This window comes from Periophthalmus magnuspinnatus, chromosome 10 (assembly GCF_009829125.3).
Source record: "Periophthalmus magnuspinnatus isolate fPerMag1 chromosome 10, fPerMag1.2.pri, whole genome shotgun sequence".
NCBI classification, from domain to species: Eukaryota; Metazoa; Chordata; class Actinopteri; order Gobiiformes; family Gobiidae; genus Periophthalmus; species Periophthalmus magnuspinnatus.
This window is the reverse complement of record NC_047135.1, coordinates 29,880,564-29,891,822: the sequence shown is the minus strand read 5'-3', so window position 1 is coordinate 29,891,822 and position 11,259 is coordinate 29,880,564. Positions and strand designations below refer to the sequence as shown.

At 43.8% G+C, this 11,259-nt stretch overlaps 1 protein-coding gene across 4 annotated transcripts in view; it reads left to right on the top strand.

The window, feature by feature from the left end:
* The first annotated feature begins 426 nt into the window (after positions 1-426).
* The window catches only part of pcdh19 (protocadherin 19), an 80,612-nt gene continuing 69,779 nt past the window's right edge, over positions 427-11,259 (top strand). Inside the window, exons 1-2 of one of the 4 annotated variants that reach the window (XM_033974125.2) lie at positions 427-3,314; positions 7,620-7,734. In XM_033974125.2, the coding sequence (XP_033830016.1) occupies positions 1,183-3,314; positions 7,620-7,734 (2,247 nt within the window). In that variant the 5' untranslated portion in view covers positions 427-1,182. Of the gene's footprint in view, positions 3,315-7,601; positions 7,948-11,259 lie in introns of all 4 variants that reach the window. The other 3 variants (XM_033974123.2, XM_033974124.2, XM_033974122.2) reach the window with 3 other exon arrangements.

Below are 11,259 nucleotides of genomic sequence, written 5' to 3'. Positions count from 1 at the left end.
AAAATAACAGCATGGCTAAGACGCACCAAGTTTGAGACTAATGGGAACGACTACAGCATCTCACCCGTGGCTCTAAGAGGGGAGTACTTTCCTCCAGACTCCAGGGGATACGGCAAAAGACTCCCATGGGTGCCCGAGCAAGGAGGGGGAGGAAGAGGAGGATGAGAGAGAGAAAGACCCCACTTTTGGGACTCATCTAATATCAGGACTTCGTGTTTCAACTTGTAACGCAGTAATTGCCCGTCGCCTGGTCTATCTGGCAAAAAAAAGGAGAGGAAGAAAGAGAGAGAACAGAACAGGTAGTTGCTTGCTGTGCTTGGCCCCGCCCACCAGCACTGAGAACCTCCTGTGTAACCTCTGATTGGCTGAGGGGAATGCGGGTCCTGAGACTGAGCGCTGGGCTTGGAGACGCGCGGCCGCCAGTTTGCGCCAGTGAAGCGACAGGAGCGCACGTTTGGAGCGAGCCACAGACGCACACGATACACTGACTGCTGTCTCCTCCAGGATAATAGAGGCTTCTCCTGCTGCAGCCTCAACATGGCACGGCTTTAGGCGCAGCGTCTCCTCCCTCTGCGCACACAGCGGATTGCTTTTTCCCCGCTTTGGACTCGTTTTCGGGATATTTTGCAGCCTTTTTCAAACTGGGAAATTATTGAACAGACAAGACTCGGGCTGAAAAGCTTATTTGGACTTATGCGATGTGGTGTCATTCCGTTGCTCCCCAGCACTGTTCCTTAACATCTAAGGACTGAATATTTTGTGCATCCAGCCAAGTAAGATGTGTAATTACACCCAGTCTGTCTTTTGACCACATTGGAGGACTTTATTTCATAATTTTGTGGACTAACACGTTGAAAAGGATTCATATTCCGCGTTAACTACCCGCTGATACTTTAAAGATGAACAGTTTGTGCTGTGAGTCGTGCGTAACGGTCGCCTGACGGGTGCTTCGTGGATTTACACGGCTCTGGCAGAGTATAGTGAGAAGCTCCGGCATGTTCCCGGTGCCGCTGCAGTCCACTGGAGGATGTGCTCTGAGAGTGAAGTAGGACACTTGTTAGAATTTCTCATGTTTAACAGTGGACTTTCTGAATGAGATGAGACCGGCGTTCTTTGGTTCTCGTGCGTAATTGTCCACATCCAGAGAGAGAAAAGTCAACAGGTTCAAATCAAAGCAAGAAGATGGAGTTAATACAGTTAATCTTGCTGTTCTTGTTGTTTTGGATCGGAGCCGAGGCGGTGATTAACCTCAAATATGGAATAAACGAGGAGATGAAGCCCGGATCTGTGATTGGGAACGTGACGAAGGACGCACTAAAGCAGGGATTTCAGATTGCACCGCAGCCTCCGTACCTGAGAGTGATTTCTAATTCCGAGCCGCGATGGGTGGAACTGAGCCCGGGCGGAATCCTTACAACCCAAATGAAAATCGACCGGGATGTAGTTTGTCGACAGAACCCAAAGTGCATTATTTCCTTGGAAGTGATGTCAAACTCTATGGAAATCTGCGTCATCAAAGTTGAAATAGAGGATTTGAATGATAACGCACCCAGATTCCCCACTAGCCACATTGACATTGAAATTTCAGAAAACGCCGCCCCTGGTACTCGCTTTCCCCTAGAGGGGGCAAGCGATCCGGACTCAGGTGTCTTCGGAGTGCAGTCCTATTCCATCACTCCCAATGAGCTATTCGGACTAGAAATCAAGACTAGAGGCGACGGCTCCAAGATTGCAGAGCTTGTAGTGCAGAAATCACTCGACAGGGAAACCCAATCACATTATACATATGAACTGAGCGCGGAGGATGGAGGGGACCCGCCAAAAATAGGCGCGGTCCAGTTAAACATCAGAGTAATAGACTCCAATGATAACAACCCGGTGTTTGACGAGCCCGTGTATACAGTCAACGTGATGGAAAACTCTCCTGTAAATACTATAGTGATAGACCTGAACGCCACAGATCCGGACGAGGGCACAAATGGAGAGATTGTGTACTCTTTTAACAGCTACGTCACAGAAAAGACAAGGGACGCTTTCAAAATTGACCCGAAAACTGGGGTCATCACTGTCAACGGCGTTTTGGATTACGAGAGCACACAAATCTACGAGATAGACGTCCAAGCCAAAGATTTGGGTCCCAACTCCATCCCTGCCCACTGCAAAGTCACAGTCAACGTGATGGATATGAACGATAACCCGCCCATCATCAGCCTGCTGTCACTCAACACGGAGATGGTGGAAGTGAGCGAGAACGCACAGAGAGGATATGTCATTGCGTTAGTGAGAGTGTCCGATAAGGACTCAGGGGCGAACGGCAAAGTGCAGTGCAGGCTCCAGGGCAATGTACCGTTCAGGCTGCAAGAATACGAGAGCTTTTCCACTATACTTGTGGATGGCAGGCTTGACAGGGAGCAGAAGGACACGTATAACCTCACCATCCAAGCCGAGGACAGTGGTATACCCCCTTTACGCGCCACCAAGTCCCTCGTAGTTAAAGTTACAGACGAGAACGACAACCCTCCCCTTTTCTTAAAGCCACACTATCAAGAGATGGTTATGGAGAATAATCTGCCCGGGTCCTGCCTGCTGGAGGTGGCAGCCGAGGACCCGGATTTAGGCATGAATGGCACTGTGTCATACTCCATAGTCCCCGGTGAGATCAAGCACATGGATGTAAACACGTATGTGAGTATCAACCCATCAGGCAGAATCTATTCCATGAGATCGTTTGACCACGAGTACACCAGGACTTTTGATTTTAAAGTGTTGGCCCGGGACAATGGCAATCCATCACTGTCCAGCAACGCCACCGTTCGCATTGTCGTCCTGGATGTGAACGACAACACCCCCGTCATGACTAACCCGCCTTTAGTCAATGGCACGGCTGAGGTCTCCATCCCCCGGAACGCAGGGGTGGGCTACGTGGTGACCCAGGTGAAAGCGGACGACTACGACGAGGGGGAGAACGGGAGACTGACTTACACGATTTCAGAAGGAGACAGGGCTTATTTTGAGATAGACCAGGTAAACGGAGAGGTGAGGTCCACGAGGTTGTTTGGAGAAAGCGCCAAATCCACCTATGAGATCACCGTGGTGGCGAGGGACCACGGGAAGCCCGCCCTCTCCGCGTCGGCCTACATTGTGGTGTACCTTTCCCCGGATTTGAACGCGCAGGAGTCTATTGGACCGGTCAACCTGTCTCTCATCTTCATCATCGCCCTGGGTTCTATAGCAGCCATCCTCTTCGTCACCATGATCTTTGTGGCGGTTAAGTGCAAGCGGGACAACAAGGAGATCCGGACGTACAACTGCAGGTACTGATCATGTGTGATGTAATGTGTGTTAGGGCTGCACTTGAAAAAAACAAAAAATGGATCACTATAGTTGGCCAGAAGTCTGATTCTCAAAGCATTATGTGAATACTCATTCCACACTGTTGTTTTTACAGTAACATTGATCATTTGTCAGTGCAGGGATGGGTGATACTGACAAAAATGAATATTCCAATAACAATATTTAGATTATATTACGTCAAACCAACAGAAATGTGCAAAAAAACATGTCTACAGTGTATTGGTTGAGGTTAAATCAGATCAAAAGTACAGAAATATCACTTTATCCTCTCTTTGAAATAACAATAATCGGCACTTTTTGCAAAACTTTTTATCATGAATGATTTAGGCCCACTTAATATTCAAACCTCACACATTTTCAAACCATCACTCACGATATTATCAGTATTATGCTAATCGGCCCACCTGAAGTCAGAAGTGTCCAATAACCAATCAATATTCTCGTTTTTTTTTAGATGATTAGTAGAACACAGTGCAGCCCTATCATTTGTATGTGTTTTGCAGACGGTGTAGGCAAAGCATGCTACGCTGACACTGCTATTCCACATGTGATTTGCTTTTGTGATGTAGCATGTATGAAACCACAAAATCAAAACTGCAAATTTGCCTAATCAGATGTGCAGAGGGGAGGTTCTTTTGCCATTCATCTTAAGGGCCCACTGTTCCACGCTATGGCAATATGAGTGATTGACTGATTTAATCCACAGAATGTAACCAATTGACTCGTAAATACCACCGCCCAAACTGTCATGTCCAATTTGTGGCGGTGGTTGCTGACAATTAATGCCCCCCGACTTCAATATAAACCAGCAACAGCAGACATTTTTACGGTTCATATGCAGCCAGAGCGATTATCTTTGGCCACAGTAGGAGTCCTTTTCTATTGTACGATCATGTGAAATCAAATCAATATCATGACATGGAATAATTTAGCAATCGTCATTATGAACACTCGGAGGTCACCTGATTATTATTTTCCAGGTCTTGTGCACAGAGCTGCTGTTTAGTTCATCAATCCAAGCATCGACTCCGCCTTTGATTTCCCAGCGCCATGTTACAAGTATAAATTTACATATAGATTGGGTTTGAGAATTTAACCTGGAGCTATAATCATATTTGGCTCTAAACATAATTTGGTCAATTTGAAGCAAAGTTACGCAGTTTTCCAGCTGCTAGTCATAAGGAAACAAGCTCTGTGGCGGCATTGGAACTGTATTGATTGGATGACAATTTAGATGGTATTTATTGATTGGCTTTAATTATAACCACATTTCAAAATCACATATTATCACAGGCCTAGAGCAATCCAGTATGTGTCCTCGTGTGACTCGTGTGACGCGTTTTGCTTTGAACCAGCTTCAGAGTTAAAGTTGCACTGTGTAACTTCAAGTAGAGGGTCCTCCAGCTGTATCCATGGAGAATGTACAGTGTTTTCTTTACTGGATGCCTCTCCAAAGATCTTACCTGTAACTTGGCATTATGGTGTCAGCTGCTTGCCTTCGTGCCGATGGATCATTTTAATGCCCTACTGTGGAATGTTACAGGCAAAACAAGAGCATCTCCATGGGGACAAGCTGGTAGGTGTGCCCTCTTTCAGAAGTTACATGAGGTACTTTAAACAAACTTGAGAAAATATTTTAATTAAGAGGAATTACAGAATAGTTATGAAATGATACATATTCAAAAATAAATCTGAAATAAAATTTACATATTTCACCAGAATAAAAAAAGTCACACTTCTAGAACAACAATCTAACTTAACCAGTCCAAATGGCTGCATTACTTTAGGGAGCCTCAGTGTTAACCTCCAGGCCACAGCTCAAATGAGTAGTGATGTCTCTTATTGGCTCAGGCAACAGTAATGGGCACAACAGATTGTGAATGCACACTGCTCACAGCACTTGTGTGAGAGGCCTTCCCCGCTGGGCGCTTTAATCACTCCTGATACAGCCTCCTTCTCAGTTGCCACCTTGAATTTGAACAGCACTTATCTCAAATTCATTGCTTGTCCCTCTGTCTGCCCTGGCTGCCTGTCTCTGAAGATTTCTATTCCACAAAATTTGAATTTTGGGATGTGCACAGTGATGACTCAGATTTGCTTTCATTTCACCTGGTCAATAGAAGGGATAAAAAATACTCAACATAAAACAAGAAAACAAACAAACAAAACACATTACTCCGACAAGCATTGTGATTTATTTATTCTGATATTCTGTTAAGAGTGCACAATGTAAAACACGTCCAGGAGCATTAAGATTTGAGAGAAAACTAAAACATGAACTACTAAACTAATACAAGAAACTCATGCATCACAGAACATGCAGGTACAGGTCTAATCTGCAGGATACGATCAGGTAGTTATTAGTCAGCTATTCAAACAGCCCCTTTGATTCTGATTTTCCCCAAAGCCCTAGTCAGTGATTTTCAAACTGTGGTGTGCGTACCACTATAGGTCAGCACTCTTTAGAACACACCTCGGTTTAGTTTCATTGAGATACATTACTTTACTAGTTTAAGTGTTACTATTTAGTTCTTATTAATTCTAGTTTGGTTATCAATTATGATCTAGAGATTTTGGTTTGGTTTGGTTTGATTTAACTAGTTGGATCAAATTTTAGCCCTGATTTTGAATTCAAACTTGATTTCAATACTAAGGAAAGGAGATACCCAATACTGCAAACTCTTTTTTAACTCAAAATGTTAGTAGTTTTTCTTTTACTACTCAGGAAAGGTCCAGTTTTGTCCTATTTATGTAATCTCTTTTCACTATACTTGTTCAAACGAGTATCCAGTTTCAACAGTCTCAGTTTAATCACATTTTAGCCTTGATTTTAAAATGCTAACGTAATTCATTTTGATCCTCGTTTTATTTGCTAGCTCTGCCCTGCTTATTTCCTTACAGTGCACAAAACCCCAAACATTTTCTGAGGTAGTAGTTGCTTCAAAAATCTGATAATCTATTTCTTTTTTTCACTCAATGCACCAAACATTCAGCAGTTATAGTTATGAGCGTGGTTTCAAGCAAGGGAAGTACTTTTCATGTTTATGGATTTTAAAGCAAAGATAATAAACCATATGCTCCTCGCTGTAAGGATGAGAATTTAGTTGGAAGTAATGCTGATGGAACAAACAACACATCGTGAGGAATATGTCTGCCGAAGTTAGACAGTCATCGCTGGAGAGATAGCAGCATCTGTTCACGGGCTCCAGACTTGTAAAAACTGCAAGTCTGTGCAAAGAATGGTTATTTCCCCCCACTCTGAGGACGCTTTGATGGAACATGGCTGCATTGCTCATTTGCTCCTATTAAACTCAAATGACTTCAGTTCAAGTTTGCAGCGGCGAGCCAGAGCAGCCTAAATGAATTTGAATCTGCAGTTCTCTCTCCATACTGCCAGTGGACTGTGCCTGATGATGAAAGAAAGGAGCCCAAATGGAATTAGTGTGGGTTACTGTACGTGTGCTTTGAATATAATTGCATAGACCGGTAGTGCTGTTGCCCGGTCAGAACGTCGTGTTGTCGCTTTGCTTGTGTGGTCTTGGCATGTTTGCATATTGTGTGCCTTGCCTTTGTGACTTGTTGTTCAGCATGCAAACGCAAACAAAGAGATGGGAAAGCTGTCTTGATGTTAACTTTAAAGTGTGCGGTTCTAGCCCTGGACACGACACAGCCTTAGAGTTAATCCTATACAGCGTTTTGGATAGTTAGTGGTATTTTTGTCAGTGAAACTCAAGCCAGAGTAAAACTAATGTTGGTCAAGTCTAATCTGAACGTTTCCTATGAGTTATAAAAGGAGGCATTGTTCTCAAAAGAGATGCCGAGGATTTCTAACAATTATTCTGATTGCATTAATAATAATAAAAAATAAAAAATAAACTTTCCTCTTTGCCTTTAGCCTGCCAGATTAAAATAGATTTAAGAATTTCAATCAATTTTGCAAAAACGGTCATAGTTTATGTACGTTCTATATAGTAAAAGTACAGTATTGCTAGGAATTGTGGTAAATGCGCATTAATATTCTGTAGGAGTTACCCATGTGGAGTTGTTGTACTCTACATAAGCTAATTAGCCAAATTATATTAGCCTTGAGCACTATAATTGCGGACAGACAAAACCACCACAAACTGGCTAAGATCAAGTGTCCACGGTGGAACAGTGCCCTTATTGGCATGACACACTGGCACCGCTTTTTGTGACTGTGCAAACAATAGCTGAAGACAGAGCACTGCTTTATTGAGTCTGTTCAGTTTCTTCTACTTGCGCAGGGTGGCGGAGTACTCCTACGGCAACCAGAAGAAGTCCAGCAAAAAGAAAAAACTCAACAAGAACGACATCCGCCTGGTGCCGCGCGACGTGGAGGAGACCGACAAGATGAATGTGGTGAGTTGCTCCTCTCTCACCTCCTCCCTCAACTACTTCGACTACCACCAGCAGAGCCTGCCCCTGGGCTGCAGGCGTTCCGAGAGCACCTTCCTAAACGTGGAGAACCAGAACTCCCGGAACGCCGCCCCTAACCACGGCTACCAGCACCCCTTCCCCGGACAAGGTCATCAGCAGCCAGACCTGATCATCAACGGCATGCCCCTGCCCGAGGTGAGACACAACCCGCTTACAATGTTGGGTCACTGCTTTGGGCTGCACCAGAAAACATCCAATATATAGTGAAATTGGAACTACCCGATTTTTATTACCAAAGTCCTGGAGGCTGTTACAGAGGATTTTGTAGTAAACGTTTTATGCGATTTTGCTCTCAAAGTCAAACAAGGTCAATTTGATATCTCCAAATCTTGTCTGTCTACTAAAATTGGCAAGAACACTTCTACCAAACAATGCAAACTACCTATTAGACATGACAAAAACCATTCGCACCAAAGCATTAAGCGTAAAGCATTCCATTTTTGCTAAAACCTGCGGGTAAATATCTTGGTTTTGCTTCAAGTACAACCAATATACGCCATATACAGTAAGTCCTTTATATCTTTCTTCTAACAGCCAACGAGAGCGTCCATTTTTGACTCCAAAACACAAAAAAAAAACACAAAATCCTGCCATATTACATTTAGCGAAAGCAATATATGATCTTTTGCTTTCCTCCACTACAAATCGGGTAGTTCCTCATCTTAGCAACCACACTAGCGTTTGCAATCCCATCCACCTCTCTGAACTTAGCCCGGCGCGCCCTCGTGAGTGTAGTCAAATGTCTCTGTTTTATTGATGTTGCAGTTAAGCTATTCAAAATGGCATGCGTGACTATTTGTCAGTAGATCTGCGCAGAATCCTTCCAAGGCATTTTAAGGTGGCTCGACACTGAATCTGACCTGTGACTGAGCGAGCACTTTGCCAAGCACAAATCTGGAGGCCTGACAAAGTGGATTATTCGGCTTCACTTACTCAGCCAGTGCAATTTTTCACCCTATTTTTTTTCCTGTTTCCTTAGTTATTGCAAAAAAGCGGACAACTGCTAGGCATCTGTGTACCTGCCAGATGTATTGACCAGGCTAATGAGCTAGCATAGAGAATCATCATTGCTTAAAAGCTTTATTTGTCCATTTGGCTGTTGTTGTTTTTATATGTTGCATGGCTCGCTCATCAAACCCCATGCATGGCTCTATCACACATTTGACATGGACTGGCTATTCAAGCTGATGGAGTTTATTTGCACACCCGCTGATCTTTGGTCTATAGATTTTTCAATGTACAAACTGCTCAAATGTGTTCTTTAAGACACCCTCTGGCTTCTCCCTGACCCACTTTTTCATTTCCACAGAGAGCACGGCGGACATTTTTGTTTGCACTCACCCGCCTTGTTTACATATCTACGCATCTTTTGCTAAAACTATAGACGGCCGCGTTTTCTATCGGGCGACAACGGTCAGGCGAAAGGGGTTGAAGGGTGGGCAGAGATGGTCTTAAAACGAGAAACGCAAGATGGATATTGACGTATTGACTGGGTGATCCGTAGAGATCCAGGCCCCCACGAATCTTGCGGGCTCAGTGAGACCTACTTACAGGCATGCTGATTTACTGGGGCTGTCTGGGATGGCTCCACTGCTCTTTGAGTGGAAGTGTGTGCGTGTGTGAATACAGCACAGGTGGAATGGAATGAGAAATGTAGCGGGGAGGGGAGGGCGATGAAGGGGAGGGGAAGGTGGGTGGGTTGTCCTATGGTTTTATCCGGTGGGTGGAGGCATAGGTGAGGAGGAGGGGGGTGGGGGGAGTGGGGGCGAGTACACGCAGTGACCCGTATGCTGTGATTGTGTTCTGCTGGCGGGGAAGCACAGTACAGGTCGTTCGCCAGTCTCTTCATAGCCAAAAATAATGGGGAGGTCTTATGTCATGCTTGTTGATAAAGCTTGCACACCAATATAATATAATTTCTGTGTAGGGATAGGCAGTATTCACACAAAAATGACTATCTGGAGTTTGTTTTTGGCTTATCTCGATGCTCGATTGTGCCAAAATGTGCCTGTAAATGTTTGTTTAGGCTCAAGTTTAGCAAAGACTGCAAACTGTCATTTAAACAAGTGCAGAACTATCACTTTACATAGGTTTTTATATTCTTTTCTATTTCAGTGCCATAATCTCACCAAGATGGCTTTTGATGTAGGATTATGCAGTACATTTTCATCATCTGATTTACAATTCTGGCTCTGCATTAGTTCTACTGGTGGTGTTTTGGAGGTTGGAGGTTCAATTCTACACAATATCCAGTCACGGTGTGTCTATGAAAGCTGCAAAAAAGTAGTCTGTGAGTATAGAAAACCGCTCGGTGCTGTGGTGATCTGAAGAGAAATTGAATTTTTTGAGATCAAATCAGCTGAAAATCTAGTTTTGCCAAAAAAAAAAAAAAAAAAAAAAGTTATTATTGAGTCTTCACAATGTTAAGTCAGGGTAAACACACGCACTCTTATTTTACGTAATATGAATTCATGATTCTATGAACGATAACTGGCTCTTTTCACAGTTTAATGCAGTTTGCGCCACTTTGCCGCTATTTACGAGCTGTTAAACGTCTATGCCCTCTGAAATTGGCCGTGATTTATGATAATTTCAGACTGCTAAAATCTATCCACTGAACTCCCTCTTCCCACCAAATAAGCCGGGCCTTTTATTTGTCTGAGCTAATGAAAAAGTGCAGAGGGAGAAGTCAGCTAGTGCCGGAGATTGATCTGTATGTTTCCATATGCAGGCCGCGCACTGGTGGTGATAGAGCTGTCGAGGGGCAGATCTTCCGATAAGAGAGAGAGGAAGAGAGACAGTCCGAGGCAGGTGTCTGGGGCCGCAGCGCATTACCCCATTTTCATACTCTCTCCTGATTGGCTGAGTGGCGGCGGGGGCCCGTTTAGCATGCAGCGCCAGTCCACGCCCGCCTTGCACATGATGTCGACAAATATCTCTTTGACCTGCCTCTCGCGTTTATAGGCCTGGACTGAGAACAGAGGGGAGCGTGTGTGCATGAGAAGTGGCTATGAAAAACATCAGTGATGGGACTAGCAATGGGGCACAATAAAGGGACGGGGCATTGTCGGGTTTTAGCGTTGGAGAAGTTTTTTTGTTTTGTTTTTTATCGATTTTATCAAGAGTTTTGAATTTTTTTTAAATAGATTTTTTCTCTCAAATTGAAACAAAGTAAAATACGAAATCAAAATAAAAACAGTGAGGATTCATAAGACAAAACAACTCAAAAGCAAAAATTTAAAGGCACAAACTGAACCATCTCATTGCGATTCACGCTGCGTAAGCCCAATAGTTTATGATTGAATTTGTGACATAAATCTACTAAACATTCATGCCTGGCAAATCCACACTGATATCTCTCAGTTTTTTTTAATACAGATTGATATCAGCCTGGTCCACATTTCCTCCGTTGCGTCTCAATCTCGGTCAAACTTGATCGTCCAATCA